The sequence below is a fragment of the Catharus ustulatus genome, chromosome 10, assembly GCF_009819885.2.
Source record: "Catharus ustulatus isolate bCatUst1 chromosome 10, bCatUst1.pri.v2, whole genome shotgun sequence".
NCBI lineage: Eukaryota > Metazoa > Chordata > Aves > Passeriformes > Turdidae > Catharus > Catharus ustulatus.
In genome coordinates this window covers 25,253,572-25,275,031 of record NC_046230.1, presented here as the reverse complement: position 1 = coordinate 25,275,031, position 21,460 = coordinate 25,253,572, and the positions used below count along the sequence as shown (strand labels likewise).

General features: G+C 49.8%; 1 protein-coding gene across 1 annotated transcript in view; it reads right to left on the bottom strand.

The window, feature by feature from the left end:
* Positions 1–15,566: 15,566 nt before the first annotated feature.
* Positions 15,567–21,460, bottom strand: part of VEPH1 (ventricular zone expressed PH domain containing 1) — a 59,394-nt gene continuing 53,500 nt past the window's right edge. The window contains exons 14-15 of the mRNA XM_033068947.1: positions 16,735–16,871; positions 15,567–16,098 (exon numbers count right to left, since the gene is read on the bottom strand). Coding sequence (XP_032924838.1) covers positions 15,862–16,098; positions 16,735–16,871 — 374 coding nt within the window. The 3' untranslated portion in view covers positions 15,567–15,861. The remainder of the gene's footprint in view (positions 16,099–16,734; positions 16,872–21,460) is intronic.

Sequence of the window (21,460 nt, the reverse complement as noted above, 5' to 3'; positions counted from 1 at the left end):
GGTTGCGCCTTTCCATGCTGGAAAGTTACCTCCAACTTCATTTATTAAGGAAAAGCAAAATAAAAATAAATCCGTTCCTGGAGTTTTGTAGGTAACAGATTCACAATAAACGAGAAATATTCCCACATGGCGAGACGCGCGGAAGAGCACAGCGGCCGCGCACACCGCCGGACACCGCGCTCCCGGCCAGGCCCGCATGTCGCGACATCCCCCCGCTGTCAGCAGTGTGCCAGCGCTCCGGGGCAGGCCCGCATGTCGCGACATCCCCCCACTGTCAGCAATGTGCTAGAGCTCCGGGGCAGGCCCGCATGTCGCGACACCCCCCCGCTATCGCGACCACGCGGGACGCGGCGACCGTGACAGCCCCGGCGGTTGCGTCACTTCTGGGAAGAGCCGCAGCACAGCCGCGCGCCCCAGATCCCTCCGCCGCCGTAACGGCACGCGCGCGCCAAGGAGGAAAGCCCGCCCCCGCACGGCCTCTGATTGGCTCGCTGGGTTTGAGTGACAGCGGCGCCTGAGGGGCCGTGCCCGCCATGTTGTGTGGGGAACAGGCGGCGGCCCCGCCTTGCCCGTGTGCGCGGGGGTCTGCCGGGAACCGGCACGGAATCCCGGAATCCCAGAGGCTGGAATTATCTTCAGTATTGAGTCGGAGATGTGACGGATCTCCACGTTGTCATCAGCCCAGAGCACTGAGTGCCACGTCCATAAATTCCTTGGACACCTTCAGGAAGGGGAACAGTTCCAAGGCCTGAGCACCCGTTCCATGGAGAAATTCCTGCTGGTGTCCACCCTGAGCCTCCCGTGAGGCCGTTCCCTCTGCTCCTGTCCCTGTTCCCTGGGAGCAGAGCCCAATCCCAGCCTGGCTGTCCCCTCCTCGCAGGGAGCTGGGCAGAACCAGAAGGGCCCCCTGATCCCCCTTTTCTCCAGGCTCAACAAAGCCTTCTCCAGCTCCCTCAGGAATTGTCCAAGCCTTTTCCATCTCCCTCAGGAACTGTCCAAGCCATTCCCAGCTCCCTCAGGAATTGTCCAAGTCCTTCCCCAGCTCCTCAGGAATTGTCCAAGTCCTTCCCCAGCTCCCTCAGGAATTGTCCAAGCCTTTCCCAGCTCCCTCAGAAATTGTCCAAGTCCTTCCCCAGCTCCCTCAGGAATTGTCCAAGCCTTTCCCAGCTCCCTCAGGAATTGTCCAAGCCCTTCCCCAGCTCCCTCAGGAATTGTCCAAGCCTTCCCCAGCTCCCTCAGGACCCACAGGATCAGCCAGTTCTACAAACACGACTTTTAGAAAGGTCCCTGCAGTATGTTTGGGTTTTACCCTTTTTTGCCTGTTATAGTTTGGGGCTTTAGAGTCTATAACTGCCACCAAAATAGCGGTTTTTTAACGGAAATAAAGCATTTAATTGTGAGCTGTTTTATGTGCAGGTTCATTACTCAGCAGGGATCCTGGTTATTTGGAAAGGACATTATTTATTATTCAGTTATTTGGAATAGTTCACCCTATTTTCCTGGCCTTTTGACAACTCCCCTCCTACAGCCATGTGCTGTACAGGCCCTGAGATTTTAAAAACAATTTTACATGGAATTAAAAAAATCTCACCACCAACCTGGAACAGCACTGGCCTTTTAGAAACCTGGAATGGGCTTTGGAGTTGTGATAACAGAGCCAAAAAAAGTCCTAGGAACCCACAGTGCTGGTGCTAAACACCTCTGCAATGGCAAAAAGCAATTTACAGCCCACAGAAACGCACTGCAGATTAAAGAAATGGTAATGAAAGGAGAGCTGGGAAAAGCTGACTCGGTTCTCTGACCTCAGAAGAGCCTGAAGTGAAAATCCTGGTATTTGCAGAAGGCAAACAGCACTTTCCATTTCCCTCCCAGTACCACCGTGTGCCAAAGGGGCTGGAAAGGAGGAAAAACACTCATGGAAGCAGCAGGTGTCAGCACAGTGGAATTTGCCCGCTCTATTTTTTTTTTCCATGCACACACCCATCATTTATTGCTTTTATTGCACTCCAGTTTTCCAGGTTACTCTCTGATATTTCCAAAATCTGCAGAGATCTGTACGTGCTCTTCTGACGCAGCTCAGCCCGGCTGTTCTCACCGGTGAGCAGTCCTTGGTGTTTTTTGTGAGTATTTTTGATAAAGATGAGCAGTGCTTTGTTGCCAGGACACTGCTGGGAAATAGCATCAATCAATAATTGCTGCTTGAGTCATGATGAGGCATTAACGAGCCTGGTTCTCCTGGAGCCCTTTGGCCATGGGAGCTCCTCCTGAAATCAGCTGGACACGAATATAAACGGATTTTGTTCTTCCAGGTGTCTGATTGCAGTGAGACACACCAAAGCTGAGTGATAAAAAAAGGGGGAAAAGGAAACACCTCATGGAAAGTGAATTTTGGATATCCCAAACTCTCTCCTCTGGTGGGCACTGACATCACCTCAGTTTCTAAATCCCCTCAGGATTTACAGGCTTGGCAGCAAATGTTTCACAGAGCAAAATGGAAAATATTCCTTTGCAAATTACTACTAATTATAGTGCACAATTACCTTAACAGAAAAGAAAGGATTATTTTGGCAAAACAAGAATCTGTGATGACAGAAAAATCTGATTTCCTTGAAGAATGATGGCTGTAAGAAAGCAACATGACAGGAATTTAGGCAGCAAAATATTTTGACATGAGCTGATATCTAAAAATTTCTGCTGTCATATCAAACACATGAGCCTAAGACAATGCAGAATATGCTTAGATCAACTTACTGATCAATTTATTTATTACATTTTAAAATCTCCAAAGTAAAACATTAGTTGAAATTTGTTTGTTTCTTTTTTTCCTCTATCAAATTTAGGAGATTGACTTTAATTCTTCATGCTCAATGTAAGAAATTAACTGAGAACCTGGAATTCCCCTCCGCCTCAGTGATAAAAATCTGCATTATCAGCTGGAACAAGACTCCTGATGGCAAGTACAGTTTGTGTCGAGTACTGGGTTTGCATTGATACAGGAGTTTGGTGCCAAAAAAACTCGGCAGTGGGATTTGTTCCAGCTGGATAAACCGTGCTTTGCTCTGCCAAATTACAACTTGAAGAGAAATTCGTTAGACACCTTTATGAAAGATTTGTAGAGACTCCAATTTCGGGCTCTGAATTAACAGCTCAGAGGAACAAGGAGGATTATTTGAAATCGTTCCCAGAGGGCGAGTTCTTTAAGCTCTTACTCACCGGTTTTGAAAGAGAAACGAGGGGTTGAGCAGTGGAGTCACAGCCCGCAGTTTGCACCGTGAGTAACCGGCTGTGAAACCGGGGCTGTAAAGGGCTGTAAATGTTCCTCGGTTCCAGGTTAGCTGAGCCTTCCCCTTCCACTCCCCGAATCCCTGCCCTGCTTTCTGCAGAATTCCTCTCACTCGTTTCTTATTTACTGCTGGCACAGATGGCTTAAAGCATCAATAAACTATTTAAACGTTGTCCATGTATGAAAGCAGTTGTTTTTTTCAATTATTCTGTCATCCAGAATGTAAAATTCACTGCAGGACTGGGAAATTGGTGCTCTTCAAACCTCATCCTCAAGCACTGATTTCTCAGTAAATCTGCAGTTCTGGGGTATACAGATTTTTCAGAAGATTCAGTGTTAAATGAAGCCCATTTCTCTCAGTTCATGAGTTTGTGGACTCAAGGCTTTGGATTTCCCGTCACAACACACACAAATTGCTTGAACTTCCATCAAGGGTATTGGAAAACAAGGAAGTAAGGAATACTCACCATGTATTAAAATTAGTTTTTCCTACAGACTGATGTTCAACAACTCACCTCTTTGCAATAACAGTATTCATTTAAATAAATAGACAAATATAGCAGCTTGATGCATTTGCAAATTAAACATCAGGCTTGAAATCACTGAAGTTCAAACCTGCTTTCCAGCACATTTACAACTCAACCCTGCTTTTCTCCTTGAGACACAGTGGTGTTCCAGGAAAAGCACGTGGAATGGGATTTATTGGATCTTATCAAGTCGCACTGAGGTGCACATCAGCAGCACCCACGACCTTTAAGGCTGGAGAGGCTGGGGTGAGCAGCATCAGCTCTTGCACAGGGCGTGTTCGTGCATGGCCTGGCCACGAGCAGCTGGAATTCTGTGTGGGCAGCTGCCGAGGGAGGAAGGAGAGCTGTGCACCGGTGACTGCCCCCGGTGTGACAGCTGTGGTGACATCGCTGCTGCCAGCTGGCCCCGAGCGCAGGCGGTTTCTGCTGTGCCCCACGTTTGACTCAGCACTGCCGCTGACACCCGAAACCCTGAAGGTGTGACAGGAACAAACAGGCTGCTTCATGTCCTCGTGGTGGCACAGCCAGTCCTGGGGCGGGGGGACAAACTCTTCTGGCCACCTTTGGGAGCGGGGAGGAACGCACAGCCAGTGTGGGGGACATCCCAGCAGGGTGGGGGACATCCCACCAGGGTGGGGGACATCTCACCAGCGTGTCACTGTAAATCCCATCCAGCCCAGTGAGCTGCTGTGGGATTGCTGCCCTTCCCAGCTGGGAAAGCAGCAGCTGGGAGAGGATGATGCTGAGCATGCAGCAGGTGCCCAAACCCCTCTGCTTCAGCAAGGCTCTTGCACCTGGATCACCCTGCTGGGGAAATGCCTGAGCAGGGAACACGCCGGCTTTGTCCTTGGGGTGCTGTCCCCTCCCTTGTCCTTGTGCGTGTCCCAGCTGAGCGGGAGGGAGCAGGGAAGTGCCAGAGCTGCAGCAGGTCACAGCAGAGGCAGTGGCACAGAGGGGACACAGGAGAACAGGCTGTATCCTGCACGGCTCATGTCAGGGACAGATATAGCTCCGGCTCCGGCTGGAGGACATTTGTCACTACCACCAGAGCCCCAAACTATTTTTAGAGCTTTCCTCATGAGTCTGCAGCTTTGAAGGACAGAAAAAGAAAGATGAGGCTGGTTTGGCTGGCCAGGCTTACCCAGCCCTTGTGGGGCCAGAGATGAGGAGTGTGTGCCAGCAGGGACAAACCACCTGCAGGAGCTGGGGAACACATGGACAAAGCACCTGCAGGAGCTGGGGAACACATGGACATGGACAAACCACCTGCAGGAGCTGGGGAACACATGGACATGGACAAACCACCTGCAGGAGCTGGGGAACATGGACATGGACAAACCACCTGCAGGAGCTGTGGAACACATGGACAAAGCACCTGCAGGAGCTGGGGAACACATGGACAAAGCACCTGCAGGAGCTGGGGAACACATGGACATGGACAAACCACCTGCAGGAGCTGGGGAACACATGGACATGGACAAACCACCTGCAGGAGCTGGGGAACACATGGACAAACCAGCTGCAGGAGCTGGGGAACATGGACATGGACAAACCAGCTGCAGGAGCTGGGGAACACATGGACAAACCACCTGCAGGAGCTGGGGAACACATGGACATACACAAACCACCTGCAGGAGCTGGGGAACGTGGACATGGACAAGGCACCAAGTGCAGAGTCTGGTCCTGTCAGGACTGTCACACCCAGCCTGCAAAGCCCAGAATCACCTGTGTGACACTCAGCCTGCAGAGCCCAATATCAGCTGTGCTCAGCTGGGCCCCAGGCTGAGCCCAAGTGAGCGTTGCTGAGTTCAGTCTGGTTAAGATGGAATTGCTTTAGCCAGGAGCTGCCTCTTTGCTCAGGCCTTTGGAGCCTTGGGCCATTTCCTGCCCACCAAGACTTTGTTAACAACCCTGGCACAGCCCAGACATTCCCATCCCAGGGGGACACTGCCATCCCAGAGGGACACTCCTGTCCTGTCCCCGAGAGACACTCCTGTCCCATCCCAGGGGGACACTGCCATCCCAGGGGGACATTCCCATCCCAGAGCCCCCTTGCTGTGCAGCAGGCACACAGGTGCCTGTGCCAGGCAGGGACTCTGGAGTGTTTGTGAGGCCCCGTGTGAGCACACCCAGGCCACATCCTGCTGCTGGGGACAGGGCTGTCACCAAACCCCACTTATCTGATCACGGGGAAGGAAATGTGAGTTGCAGAGTGCCAGCAGGTGCTTCCCCTGCTCACACAGCTGCTGCAGAGATGCTTCACCTCATGTAAATACCGAGCAAATCTGTCACCACTTCACCATTTGCATATTTGCATTTCCCAAGGTGTGATCAGCAGGGACAGCAGCTCTGTGTGTGCACGCTCACAGGAACCAGGGAGGCTCTTGTGCTGTTCAGATACGCTCTGGAAGATAAAAATAACTGCTTTGCTATTAAACAAGTTGTTACTTCTGTCATCCAGGTGTTAAAATACCAGCTGGCAAAGCTAGGAGGGCACAGAGCAGAGCCAGGGTAGAGCTGGGGGTGATGTCCTGGCTCCTTCTCTCCCTGCAGGAATGAATTCCTGTCATGGTCTGTGAGCTCTCCAAGCATTTCTTCACGGCTTTGCAAGTTTGTTCTGCATTTAAAGCATTTTCAAGTGTCTCCTTAACCTCAAGAGATCTTTAATGCTATTTTTTGCTCCTCAGAGAATGATTCACACCAGAAAGATCAGGGCCATCAGGTCCTTGCCTCTTCATCTCCTGCTCTGTCAGGGACTTTATTCTCCTGCAGTATCTGAGTGAAATCTCCACTGAACTCTGAGTCAGTGACAAATTCCCCACTGATTGCAATAAAGCACGAAATTGTGGCCTTGTGGGTGGAGTGGGGCAGTGCAGGAAAGCAGCAGGAGCTCCCTGAGGTGTGACACTGGCAGCAGTCAGTGAGCTCAGACTGGATTTGGGGAAGGAAGGAAGGAAGGAAGGAATTCCTCCCTGGGATGAATTCTGTGCCTGCCCTGGCACAGTGCAAATGTCCCTTTAAAGGTTCCTTTCCACCCAAATCATTCCATGTAAAAGCTCATTTTGTACCTCAACATTCAAGAATGTGAAACAACTTTTACTTCTGTATCTAATTAATTTTTTTTTTTACAGACTTCACTGTAGTCTGGTGTTGGAACCCTGAGAATTTCAGACTTTCTGTGCTGGCCCCCAGGAGAACACTGCATCTGACCTGAGCTAAAAAAAAAAAAGAAAGAAAAGAAAGAAAGTAAAGTAACTTCCAAAGAAATAAAGAAGTAAAAGAAAGAAAAGAAGAAGCAAAAAGAAGTAAAGAAAACTTCCAAAATTAAATGATAGAACTAGAATTATGAGTGTGTAGTTCAAACAGAAATGTGTAATATCACATAGTAAAAAACTTTAAAGTTTCAGAATATAGTAATATATATAAAGCAAGATGGAAATTGTGGAAGCTAGTCCTTCTTCACCTTCTCCATGGGTTTAGGTAATATTATATCATTAATTAAAAAAGTTTTCATTGCAGACCATGAGTCATTAGTTATTAAGTAAAAACTAAAAATAATTTAAGTGTCATTTCTTAATTAAACAATTTATCCTTAAAAAACCTTGTAAAAAGAAAAATAAATCTCCATTTTTAGTTTGTTAGCTCAAAGTACTGTAAAACTCACAGTTTGTAAAACTGCAATATAAATAAAAATGAATAAACATCTGAGTCCAAACAAAAAATACCGTCTGGCTCATTCAATCCCAGCCCTAACAAAAAACCTAAAAATAAACCACAGCGGTCTGGGGTTAGCTAAAAGCCAAAATAGAATCCCATTGAGGATTTTTCACTGGCTTGGTTTAAATGACAGCGATATTTGTGAGCTTTTCCCAGGGCTTTTTTGCCATCTAGTGGGCTGGTGGGATTTTGCAGAAAAGCCTCAGGATGGTTTTTGGTTATTTTTGTGTCACCCCCTCTGTAAAAGGGACATGAACAGCAAGAGCCTCCCCAGGAAAGGGAGGGGAAATCCAAGTGAGAAAACACAGGCAAGATTTTCCTTAAAATAATATTTTCCTGATACAACAACAGCAATACTGAACACAGCCAGTATTGCCACTGATGAGCCATTTGGAAATAGAATAAATAGAATTAATTGGTTCTTTGTAGTAATTAGTGACAGTGTCATCATTAAGCTCTCTGTCCCCAGAGCACCAAGAGAAAATTGGATTTAAGCATGTACAGGTGTACAAATTCAGTCTGGGATATCCATGTCTCAGAATATCTCCAGTTCCTGTTAGTTAAGGGAATTACCACAAAGGAATAAAATTAATTTTTAAAAATCATGTTAATAAGTCATTTATGAGGATGTGGGAAGACATTTTGTTCAAGGCTTGACAGAAATAGGGATTTCTGCTTTAAGAGCAAAGTGTACAGTGTCATATATTAGAATAAGGTTTGTCTTTAATGGAAATCTCCTTTTAGTCAACATTCTTGAGTAATTCTGCCACTCATTTTTGGAACAGATCAGAGTCTGAACGAGGAGATTCTCAAAGATGTTCTAAGGCTTCTCAAGTAACTGGAAAAATAATTTCCTAGTATTTCTCCAATTTAATTTAATTATTAAAAATTAATTCTTAAAATTAATTATTAAAAAATGGGATTTGGCAAGTGAATGTGATAAAAACGCCCAGCAATATCTGCAAAGCCTTTTCCAAAGTTGAAAAAAATTCAAAGCTGAAAGAAATCCTCTGTACTAAATTACTGTTTACAGGGCCCTGCACCCAGCAGGAGGCAGCACTTTACTGCAAAACAACCCAAAACTTGCCAGATTTATCTGTGACCTCAGGTAAAGCTCAGTTTGGAGGTGAATTAAACTGGGAAAAAAATCCAAAATAACACCCAGGGAGTGGAGCCTGCGTGCAGCAGCTCTGGCAGAGGGACAGGGACAGGCTGGGATGCTCAGGGGTTTAATCCCACATTTCTCCTGCACTGGTTACAAACAGGACTGCACTAATCAAGGATTCTGTCCAGTTCAAAAGGTGTTAATTCTGATTTTGTGGCCCTTTTGTGCCTGCTGGTGTTGCCAGGAGGGCTGGAAGGAAGAACTTGTGCCCCTGGTGTGCAGCAGGACAAGGCTGGTGGTGGTTCTGCCTCAAACCGTGCCAGGAGTCTGCTCTGTGTCACAGGGGAGCCCCAGAAGGGATCAGCACTATTCCATTGTTCCCTCAAAGCCCATTTGCAGGCATCATTATCAAGAGAAAAGTCACAATTTACTATAATTACCATTTTCACTGTGCTGGAGCTGAGCAGAGAAGCTGGATGACTCAGCCATGCAGGGAGCACTTCTGGCTCTCCCATGCTCCCAAAATAACCAAATAACAAAAAAGCACCCCACCAAAAAACCAATGTAGGATTTCACACTGATGGATTTCACACTGATGGATTTCACAGGCTGGGCTCCCCCAAATTACTGATTGCCCCTTCCCTCAATGTCCCTCAAGGCTGTCCCTGAAGCTCTTGGCTCCTTTGGGATATCCCCAAAGCCCAGGTGCTGGACACTCACCTGCTTCCCTTGGCAGCTGGGACCTCCTGAAGCCCCAAACATCTGGAGATGAGCAGGCATCCTGCTCCTGGGCTCTTCTCAAGCAGGCCAGGACCAAGGATGGCTTTCTCCAGGTCTCCACCCAGCTTCCAGCACATCCAGGAGCCTCATGGATCAGAGCCAAGCATGTTGTTCTTTAGGGAGACTTTTCCTGCTTGCCCACCCAGCAGTCCTGAGCCACAATCCCCTCCTTCCCTCTGGAGCAAATCCTGCTCATCCTCTGCATGCCCCCATCCCTCTGCCACCTGCACATCACTGCCTGAACCCCTGCAGCTGAAGCTCTGGCAGCACAGGAGCCAGGCACTCCCCTCTCCATGCCCACCTCTCCAGGAGCTCAGAAAACCTTGTTAGCTCAATGATTAATGGGAATATTCCAGACAGTTGTGGCAAAGCCCAGCTGACCCCTCTGCAGGGCTGTTTTCCCCAAGGCACATTTTGGGATGGGAGGGAGTAAGAGCTGTGTCACCTCACACATCAGCCCAAATAAAGGAAAGATGTCTCCATCACAGGCCTGTCAGGGTTTAGGCTGCCCAAACAATCTGTGAGTGTTTAACAAGCTGCTGAAAACCACTGGTGGACAAAAGGCATTTCTGGCATTTTTGGATTTCACGTCAAGCTGTGTTCCCTAACCCAAAATGTAACCATCAAAACTCCTCTCTGCATTTCTGCAATGACCAGGCCTGGTGGGAGCTGTGGCTTTAAAACATCAGCAACAGCCCAAAGGTGTCAGTGGCCCTGTGCTTCCATGATTTCCCTGTGCTGACGTTGTCCTGCTCCCTGCTGGATGGGCAGTGGGACACAGGGACCCCATGGAACCATCAACCATCCCTGGAGGTGTCCAGGGCCAGGCTGGACAGGGTGTGGGGCACCCTGGGGCAGTGGAAGGTGTGGGATGAGGTGGGATGAGGTGGTTTTGAAGGTTCCCCTCCAACCCAAACTGTTCTGGGACTGTGTGGCTCTCTGAGCTGAGGCATGGTCAGGGACAGCTGGACAAACAGACTCTGCTGCTGCCTAAACACCACCTGCACTGGAGCAAAGGATCCTCACACTCGTGTCCTTCAAAGCAAAAACAACACCCCTGGAATGTTTTCCCTTGTGCTGGGGGCCCTGCAGCACAGCCAGGCTGGGCTCTCTGGGCTGGAATCTCTTCTGTCACACAAGGTCCTCTGCTGTTGTTTATCCCCAAGGAAATCCTGGTTCCACCACAGCGAGCCTGGAGCCTTTGACGGGCGCGCTCGCGGTGATGCAAAGTTATCCTTTACAAAAATCCCTAAACAAAACCCACAGACACATCTTTTCCATGAGGAGCTGCCAGTGAAAACCAGGGTTTTTTCACTCCTAACCTGGAGGCATTGGCTGCTCTGATCCTGGGTTTTCAGTGACCTTTAGCCACGCTCTGGGTGGTGGAACCACATCCAAGGCAGTGGCTGAGCAGTGCCTGGGGGTGGCCGCTGAGCCCAAGGAGCCACCTGTGCTCTGGCACTGCCATGGCCTGGCTGGGAAGGAGCCCTGGCATCCCAGTGTCCCCTTCCATCCCCTCCAGGACACACAGCCACCACAGGGCCACGCTGATTTTCCTGCTGAGGAGGAGCCGGGAGGGAGGGGCAGGGGCAGAGATCAGGAGGCAAATCTTGGCTCTCAAACAATAGCTATTGTGTAAACATATTTTTACTTCTGTCCTAAAACAAACCGAGTGATTTCAGTGTGTCCTGAAAGTTGCAGTTACTTAAATGCCAGGATTTTCATGGAACCATAAAAGGGTTTGGGTTGGAAGGGACCCAAAGACCATCTTGTTCCATGGGCAGGGCCAGGTTTGTGCAAGCCCCATCCAGGCTGGCCTTGAACACTTGCAGGGCTGGGGAGTCGATATCCAGAGAAGATGGACACAACATCTATATTGCAGTGTCCACATCTGGAGAAGCAAACAAATCTAAATCTTGTGATATCCTGAGACAGTGTGAGAGCTGCCAGGGCTGCCTGGGCTGGGGGATCCCCTGCAGGGGCTGGGACTGGGATCACTGGGGTGGGACAGAGACCTGGGCTGGGCACTGGGGACATCCATGTCCTGACAAAACCACCCCCAGCACAAACTGTTTTGAGAGCTCCAGGTCGTTTCAGTGAGGCAGTGAAATGAATCAAGTCTGATTTTGCTCCTTCCTTTGGCTAATTAGACAATGGGGAGATTTATGGAATAATTGAGCCAACTCAATGTAGCTGTAATTTGACATCTAATTAATCAATGTCCTGATCCTTCACAGGTGCAATATAAACCCTTCCTAGCTGCTGCAGCCATGCCTCTATTGTTTCTGTGGAAAAAAAACTCACAATCAACCCCCATTTCTTGTTTCCAGCTGCAGGAATTCTGTTGTTGCCCCCAAAGTGCAGAAGTGACACTGTGGGGTGGTCACATCCCACAGGTCCCATGGGGTGACCTCGGTGCAGGCACAGCTGGCTCCTGATGCTGCTAAAAAGTTTGGGAAGCAGCTTTTGTCCAAAATCTGCCAAGCAGGTGCTGGAGGTCTGTCAGTGGGGAGGGAAGGGATTGTGTTCCTGCAGCTGGCCAAGCCTGGGGAGAGCAGGAAGCTGTAAAGGTACCACCAGGACACACAGGGATCCAAGGAAAACTCTGGCCCTGTTAGAGGTAATGGGAGTTTTGCGTTTGACCTCAGCAAGGTCAAGGACTTTACCCAAGGAATATTAGTCATCAGCATCAGGATGAATTAGAGGACTTGTCAACAAGGAGCAGGCAAGGTTAGTCCCATGGGTGGCTGAGCTTGGAATTGGAAGGGCTGGAAAAATAATGTCCAGCTTATTCCACTTATCCCCGTGCTGTATGTGAGGCCTGTGTGCAACACCTCAGCATTTGTCTCTCTGCTCCATTCCTGTCAGACACAGAGCTGGGGAATGCTTTGTTTGGGGAGGGGGGAGAACTGGAGGGTAAAATTTCCTTGGAAATCTTCCTGGAGCTGGGCTCAGCTCTCACAAACCAGCCCTGGGAAGGCAGTGTTGGTGATTTCTAGGAAATCCCACCCAGCCTGACTTGCCCTGGAGCAGGGATCCAGCCCAGCAGATCATCCCCTGTGTGATGCCTTGGGCTTCAGCTTTTATGTTTTTCAGAATCTGCTGTTTAGTGTGCAACTCTGGAACTTCATATTAGGTGTTAGTAAGGTCTCTTCACAGGGGAGTTGGACAAAACAATTCCTCTCTAGCAGGAGAATCAAGGACAACCAAAAATCATAAACAGCAGCAAGGGAAAGGGGAAAGCCAAGGGGCTGAGACTTCATAGCCTGGGGCTGTGCTTGGATAATTGACCCCAATGTGGAGATGAACCAAAACTTACAAAAGTGTAAAACTCGTGAGCAGGATCCAGCTTAGGTTTGATTTAAGCATAGCCCCAGCTGAGCTCTTGCACTGCCCAAGGTGTAATAAATAATTAATAAAATCCTTTCAATAAATGTCTATTTTATTCCTTTCTGAGGTCACACCCTCACCCAGACTTGGGTCCCTGAAGGATCTGTGGCACTGGAGTCTCAGCTCTTTCAGGAACACATGGATTGTTGTCCTTGCAGAACCCTGCACAAGGAAGTGGGAGCCAGTTTTTTGAAGGATTTGTTTGCTAGAGAAGCAATGCTGGTCTGTGAAACTTGGAGGGTTTGGAAATTGCTCACATTCAGGAATGATCAGGGCTGGGGTTTGGTTTGGTTTGGTTTGGTTTGGTTTGGTTTGGTTTGGTTTGGTTAAACCCTAAAGCTGGTCTGTGCCCCCAGTATGTGGAAGGGACTGGGGGTGCTGGTTTGGACTGGGAGCTGCTGTGACAGATTCCTGGAGCTGTGGGCTCTGAGGAGGTTGGGTGCATCCAGCCCTTTCTCCAGGATGAGCTCTCAGTGCTGTCACTGCAAAGGACCACGATGGTTCCTGCAAAGATGAGAAAATACTGCCCAGTCAGAGCTGCCAGCGTGTTCCTGGATATTTAAATCCAAATGGTTTGGATATTGAAATCCAAATGTTTTGGATATTTAAATCTAATGTTTTGGATATTGAAATCCAAACTGGTTTGGATATTTACATCCAAAACATTTTGGATATTGAAATCCAAACTGTTCCTATACATTTTGTTTGAAAAAGAACCAACAAAATCTATTTATACATTTGCTTGAGAAGTCTCCTGCTCTCATTCTACACTGGATTGATGATCTCTGTGTTTCTCTTTTAGGAGGGTGACAGGAAGAAGTTGCCAGTTGAATTTCTGTTTTATTTTCCTCCAAGTTTTAATTGGAGTCAGGAGAAGTGTGGCTGGGCTCTGTGTTTTAGGGAATTATTTCCTGGCATGGCACCCAGGGTGTCTCTAACTCCAGAACAATTCCATGTTGTTCCCATCCCACTGAGCTTGGAGGGAAGGGTGTGAGTGCCCCAGGCTGGGGACAGCAGGTGACACAGAGCTCTGTTTGTCCCAGCAGCACACAGGGACATCAGTGGCACCACTCGGAGGTGGCAGACTGAGCCCTGGCTCCAAAGGAAGGGAACACAGAATGTCTGATCTGTAAAAGTTGTTTTTGAGGTCACTTATCAGGGGTGGATGAACTCAGGATGAGCTGCAGGATGTAATTCTGGAGCTCACAGTGATCAATTCCAAATTCTCACCTATAAATTGACTTCACTCCCCACAGACTCAGTGCTTTGTCCTGAGGGCAAGGTGAGGATTTGCTGGTCCAGGTATTGAAAATTAAATGGGTGAAATCCCCCATTTTTCCACATTTCTGGCAACATCTTTTTACAAAATACATTTTAGTAGATTGGAAAATTTCAAATTTTATTTCTACTCAGCCTTGAATGATCTCTGAGCTCATTTCTTCTCATTCTTTTTTTGCTTCCCTCTTTTCCTTTCAGTGTCTTCTACAGCACTTCCTCCACTTTGGAATAATTTGAAAGTAACAAAGAAAATCAAACAAACTGGGAATTTTCCAGATTTGCAGAAATTTTGAAAAGCTACAGAATGGAGAAGAGAATTAAAAAAAAAAATTACATTCAGTTATAAGCAGAGCAAAAGCAGGAAAAAGAGGGAAAATCAAGTTAGTTAAATATTTAAAATTATTTTCCAGCCATAAAAAATCTTTCAAATTTCCCAATTTAAACCTGAAAGCAGCAGCACGGACACATATAAACAATAAAAGGATAAAGTCCACTGAGATTAAATAAAGAAAATTAAATTTTTTACATCAGGTTGATTGAGGAGAGCAGGAAATCCTCACTCCTGGAACTCTCCTGGCAGTGTCACAGCCCTCGGGGTTGGGTTTGTGGCCACATTCCCTGGATCCAGGCTGAAAAAAAACCCCCCCTGGATGTCCCCAGGGGATGTGGCAGTGTCCCCGTGCCAGGGCGTGTTCCCACGGTGGCACCGGGGGTGTCATTGTTACACAGGCAGTTTGGTGGCCCCAGGCCTGGTGTGGTCTTGTGGCCATCCCGATGTCACACAGACACAGTTTGGTGGCCACAGGCCTGGTGTGGCCTTGTGGTGTCACACTGGCACAGTTTGGTGGCCCCAGGACTGACATGGCCTCCTGATTGTCCCACAGTGCCACACAGGTGCGGTTTGGTGGCCCCAGGGCTGGTGTGGCCTTGTGGCCATCCCAGTGTCACACAGGCACAGTTTGGTGGCCCCAGGCCTGGTGTGGCCTTGTGGATGTGCCCTGGTCCCACACAGGCACAGTTTGGTGGCCCCAGGGCTGGTGTGGCCTTGTGGCCATCCCAGTGTCACACAGGCACAGTTTGGTGGCCCCAGGCCTGGTCCCACACAGGCACAGTTTGGTGGCCCCAGGGCTACAAGTATGTGGTGGCCTTGTGGCCATCCCAGTGTCACACAGGCACAGTTTGGTGGCCCCAGGGCTGGTGTGGCCTTGTGGATGTGCCCTGGTGTCACACAGGCACAGTTTGGTGGCCCCAGGCCTGCTGTCACACAGGCACAGTTTGGTGGCCCATGGCTACAGGTAGGTGGTGGCCTTGTGGCCATCCTGGTCCCACACAAGGCACAGTTTGGTGGCCCCAGGGCTGGTGTGGCCTGGTGGCCATCCCAGTCCCACACAGACACAGTTTGGTGGCCCCAGCCCTGCTGTCACACAGGCACAGTTTGGTGGCCCTAGGCCTGGTCCCACACAGGCACAGTTTGGTGGCCCATGGCTACAGGTATGTGGTGGCCTTGTGGCCATCCTGGTGTCACACATGCACAGTTTGGTGGCCCCAGGGCTGGTGTGGCCTTGTGGCCATCCCAGTCCCACACAGACACGGTTTGGTGGCCCCTAGGCCTGGTCCCACACAGGCACAGTTTGGTGGCCCTCAGGCTGCTGTCACACAGGCACAGTTTGGTGGCCCATGGCTACAGGTAGGTGGTGGCCTTGTGGCCATCCTGGTCCCACACAGGCACAGTTTGGTGGCCCAGGCCTGCTGTCACACAGACACAGTTTGGTGGCCCATGGCTACAGGTAGGTGGTGGCCTCGCGGCTCTGGCGCTCGCGGGCCTGCGCCACAGCCACGTTGAGGCACTGCAGCCACTCCTCGGCGTTCCTCTCGTCCCTGGCCTTGAGCACGTAGCTCCTGCTGTCCGTGAAGATCTCGAAGGCCCTGGGCAGGCCCCGCTCCCGGCGCTTCCTGGCCACCACCTTGACGCTCTGCACCTTGCTCAGCTCGATGGGGCTCTCGTCGGGATCGTCCTTCTGGAACACGGGGACACAGCACAGGGCACCTGTGAGGAGCCACCCTCACAAAGCCCTGAGGGCTCCTGGCAGTGTCCCAGCCAGCCTGGGCAGGGCTGGCAGCAGCCTGGGACAGCGGGGGGATTAAGGTCCCTTCCAACCCAAACCACTCTGGGATTCTGTGAACTCCTCCTCCTCTGTGGAGATGTCCCCAAGTGTCACCACACTGCTGCTGCCACATCTTTTGGCTGCCCCATCCCTGGAAGTGTCCAAGGCCATGGAGCAGCCTGGGACAGTGGGAGGTGTCCCTGGGACTGGATGATGTTTAAGGTCCCTTCCAACCCAAACCACTCTGGGATTCTCCAGTTCTCAGTGAACTCCTCCTTCAATGTGATGTCCCCAAGTGTCACCACACTGCTGCTGCCACATCTTATCCAAGTGTCCACAGGGCTTGGAGCAGCCTGGGGCTGTGGGGGGTGTCCCTGCCATGGCAGGGGATGGGTTGGGATGATCTTTGTGCCCCCTGAGACTTGGGGAGGCAGCAGTGGCAGCTCCTGTGCAGCACTCTGGCTGTGCCCCGTGGGCAGAGCTGAGGGGTGGAATCCTCGGGGTGCTGGGGAGCAGGGACAGGGGTGCAGCCCCTGCTCTGGCACTCACGGATTTGCCTCTGCGGAACAGCAGCTGGTTGCCAGCCAGGGTGAAGTACCGAGTTTTCCACCTCTTGATGAACTTCCAGCGTACCTGCTTCTCCTTCAGCTTGCCCTCCATCAGGGGCTGCCCGTCCTGGTTCACACCTTGGGGGGGACACACAGCCAGGGTTAGTCCTGCCCTCCTTGTCCCCAGCTAAGGGCTCATGCTGTGCTGCAGGAAGGTTGTTGTGCCTTCCTCTGCCTGCAGCATTCAGCTCTGACTTCACACAGACAGCCCAGCCATGTCCTGCTGGGGAGGCTGAGCACACAGAGCTGACAGCTCAGACCCCTCTCCCATCTCTTTTCCTCCTCCCTCATCCCAAACTTCTCCCCCCCACACCTCCCAGCTGTTCCTCAGCCCTGCAATAACAATTTCTGGGCTTGGACACTGCCAGGGGTGCAGGGGCAGCCACAGCTTCTCTGGGAATTCAGCCCAGCCCCTCCCCACCATCCCAAGGAAGGACTTTCCCAGTATCCAGCTCACCCTGCTCTCTGGCAGCTTCAAGCCCTAATAATCTCCTAGGGATCTCTTTTCCCTTTCTCTTCCACCTTGACAGCAGGACACACAGGAGCAGACAGACCAGAGGGCAGTGCAAGGCACAGGCAGGCTGGCAGGGCACGTTTTTGGCTGGGATGTTTTCCCTGGAGCCCATCCCAGCACGTTCAGAGGGGCAGTGATCCCTGGCTGCTCTCCCACCCCCAGCTCCATCCTTGAACACCTTCACTGCCATCTCCTGAGCCCAAAGGCTGCTGAGGAAGGAGGTGAGCAGGGTGCCCAAAGGCTTGATGGCTTTTTGGGCACCCAGATCCTTTCTGGAAGAGGGCAAAGCAGCACCAAGACAGGCATCAGCTGTAGGTAAGGGCTGTGTCCTTCCCCCAGCCTTGTTTTCCTTGGCAGCCAGGCTGGCGGGGGGTGCAGCGTGGACTCGTGCAATTTCCTCAGGAAAAACCATAAATATTTCTGTCTCTGCAGACAGGGAGGCTTGGAAGGAGATGGATGAATGAAAAGGGGGTTGGCAAAGCCTCAGTGCCGGGGGGGAGCTGCAGCTGTGATTTCCAGAGCCGTGCTCTGCTCCACGCAGCCACTTCAGCCCTGACTCCACAACTTTTCTGGGTGTTTTTGTGCCAGCACCAGGCCTGGCATGGCACAGAGTAAAGCAGAGGTTGTTTTCTCCCTCTATAGATGCTGTCATTGCAAAAGGGGATAAATTTCCCCAGAGGTTGGTTTGGGGCTGCACCCTCTCCCCAAAAGCTCTTTAGTGGGACAGAACCACGTTTTAACATCCCCCTTACAAAAGACATGGCAATTTTTGTTAAATATTGTTCTCTGCCTGGCTCCTGGCTCTGCAGGAGCATCTTCAATCCCTCTTCAGCCAAACTGAGAGGGGTGAGGCACAAAGGGCTCAGATGACACCGAGACAGTTTGTGGGCAGGAGCTCAACACGAGAGAAGGGAAGTGAATGTGCAATTTTGGCCTGAAGTGAATTTTTATGGCCAAATTATTTCAAACCCAGGATTTGCTAAGAAATATTGATCTCTCTTAAGGAGCCAGTGGCTTTGGGCAATGCTAGCAGAGGACTTCTGTGTATCCACAGAGAATCCCAGGGGGGCTCTGATGGCAGCTTCCAAAGTGGCCCTAATGAATCCGATGCCAGCGTGTCTGAGGGGCTGATTAGGAGACAGAGATCCAGGCAAGATAAGAATAAATCTCTTTTCCAATATTTTTCTAAGCCCTGGTGCTTATTTTCCTTGCGGTTGGCTTCACAGAATCCCAGAATAACTCAGCTCGAGGGTCTCTCCTCCAACCTCCTGCTCCAAGCAGGGTCACCCACAGGGTCATGGACTGATCCAGTGGGACTTGGAAAATCTCCACAACATCTCTGGGCAAGCTGCTGCAGTGCTTGGTATCCTCGTGGAGGGAAAGCTTGCACTCACAGGGAGCAACCCCTGTTCAATACCCCATCTAAATCTCTTTCAGTGTGAAAAGGTCATGAAATATCCAAAGGTCTTGAAATGCCTATTTTTTCTTAAATCACCTTAATATCGACACACTGAGTCCAATTTAACCCTGAGCAGGTCCTGTTGATGTGGCTGTTGGAATTTTCTATTTTCCATCTTTCTTTCTTTGCAACAACATCCAGCTCTAAGTAGTTTGGGTACTGAATAAAGAGTTTAAAACCCTCCAAACTCTTCCAAGATGAACTTGAGACAGATAAAACCCAAGGCTTTAAATCTTGAATTTGATGAAACATAAAATCCTCCACAAGAATTCATGAATGATCTCAGTGATAATAAACTCCTATGAACTTGAAAGAATGGAATGTGTGGCAGATAAATGCAATTAACCTCAGGGAATATGGATTCACTCTCTTCCATTAATCACCACGCTGGGTTTTGCTGAAAACCTGGAAGGAACACACTGCTGGATGCCAGTTTTTGTGATTTTGGGCTCCTTCATTCCTCTGGATATGGCACTGCAGGAGGGGGATGAATTATTCCCAAGGTAATGTGGTGTAGGCTTCCCTTGGGAATTGCAGTTTTCCAGAGGAATTGGCCTCAGAAAAGCACCCTCAGTTTTTCCCAGATGCCAAATCCTTGCCCGTGGCTCCTGTGCAGCCCCCAGGGATCCCTGCCATGTCTTTGTCAGCTTCCAGAGGGGGAAGAGCTGGAATTCCCTGCTGGCTCTGCAGTGGTTTTGAGGAATGTTTTGTGCAAGAGCTGGTGAAGCCAAACTCTCAGTACAGGGGGCTGTGCTGGAATGAGGCTCCCAGCAGCCAGCCTGTCCTAACAGGGGGATCCTCCCATTTTCCAGCATTCCTGGAGCCTGGTGGCTGTGCTGGGATGGCCAGGGCTGGGACACAGCAGGGGTGAGCTGCAGTTCCTCCTCTGAGCCCAGGGCAGGGTTTGTTTCCTCCTCAGTGGCAGGAAAAGCCAATCCATGGATTACCAGCACTTCTGGAGAAGTGTGGTTGGACAAGGCACGCTTTGGAAGCAGAGGAATGCATGAGAAGGAGTCAGACTTTCTCTGATTGTCACTGGGGGTGCATCAACCACGTTGTTTCAGCTTAGCTGGCTCTTTCCAGCTTCCAGCTCCAAAATCCCTCCCAGCTACAGCCAAACAGGAATCACTGATCCCAGGAACATGGAATGGTGTGGGCTGGAAAGGATTTTAAATATCACCTCTCACCCCTGCCATGGCAGGGACACCTCCCACCGTCCCAGGCTGCTCCAAACCCAGTGTCCAGCCTGGCCTTGGTCATTCCAGGATCCAGGGCAGCCCCAGCTGCTCTGGGAATTCCATCCCAAGGCAAGGCCAGGGCTTTAAGGCAGTGTTTGCCCAAATCTGGGGGATAAATGGCATCTTGCAACACGGCATCCAAAAAATGCAACAAAACCCCAGCAAACCAAACCCAGCAGACAATAATAGAAAAAAAAATTGCCTCTGAATTCCTTCTTCAACAGGAATTCGGTTGCTAAACAGCATTGTTGAGAGGAAGAAATTGCTTTCTTGCCTCTCAAAAGTATTTCAGATTTCAAAGGGTCTTTCCCACTCTGGAATGAAAATAAAAGATGTTTCACAGCCTTTAAATTCCTTACCAGTCCAAGTTGAACTCCAAATCCTTTCTTGTGTCAGATCCTACAAACCCAGAGCCCTGCAGGGTCTCCCACTCTGCCAGGACCCTTCCCAGCTGCCACAGCTCTGCAGCACCAATGCAAAGGTGGAAATTTTTATTTCTCTGAGCTCCCTCTTCCACGTTCCTTTCCTCAGCTTTCACATGACCCATTCAAGGAATTTATTTTCTTGGTTTTCTAAAGGCCTTTGGAGCTCAGAAGAAAATTGTGATACTCACAATGAGCCTTTCTTACAAAAATTCTTTTAGCTGAGACAAAGAGAGCAACTGCTGATGAAAAGCACAATTCCAGCCAGGAGAGCAGGAGTGAGGCAAGGCTGCACTGGTTAAATGTCTTTGGAAATTCAGACCAAAGTTACTTCATTGAGCTTTGACATTTTAAGCAAGAGGCTCCTTCTCCTCATAGCTCAACATGTGATGGGGAAACCACACTGAAAGCACTGTGGGGATGAAGTTTTAACTCAGAGCAGGATTTCTGTCCTGGTCCTGGAGTCCCAGGGGAGCTGGGGAAGGGGAAGATGCTCAAACATCCATGGAATGAGCAGGGGCAGCCTGGCTTCCTAAATTCGGGGTTGATGCAGTCTGAAGTGACACTAACTGTTAAAATAATTCTCTGAAACAGCCAATTACTCAAACACTTGGCCAAAATAGCCAAAATTCTTGGCCAGGATTGGTCAGACTTTTTATGGAGTGGCAGAAAGCATCTGAGAACAAGACATTCCTCTGCCTGTCAGGGAATGGGTGCCAAAACTTCAAAAACTTCAAAAGCAGGGCACCAGGAGATGATACCTGGGAAAAAGGCTGCTTTTCCCTATTCCCACTCACCCTCTTTCCCAATACAGCTGAAGTATAAGATTTATAAGATTTAATCACAAAGTTCCTAAGGAGATGTGCACTGTGGAGTAAATGATATTAAAGCAAATAATTCTGAGAGTGAAGGAATAAGGAACCAGGTGTTGTTTCTGACTTGTGGCACCTGGGTGGGCTCCAGAGCACCTGGGGTGTGGTCCAGGAGGTGCGATCCTTTCTCTGGACACTGGAGGAGGGTGCAGAGCCCTCCCA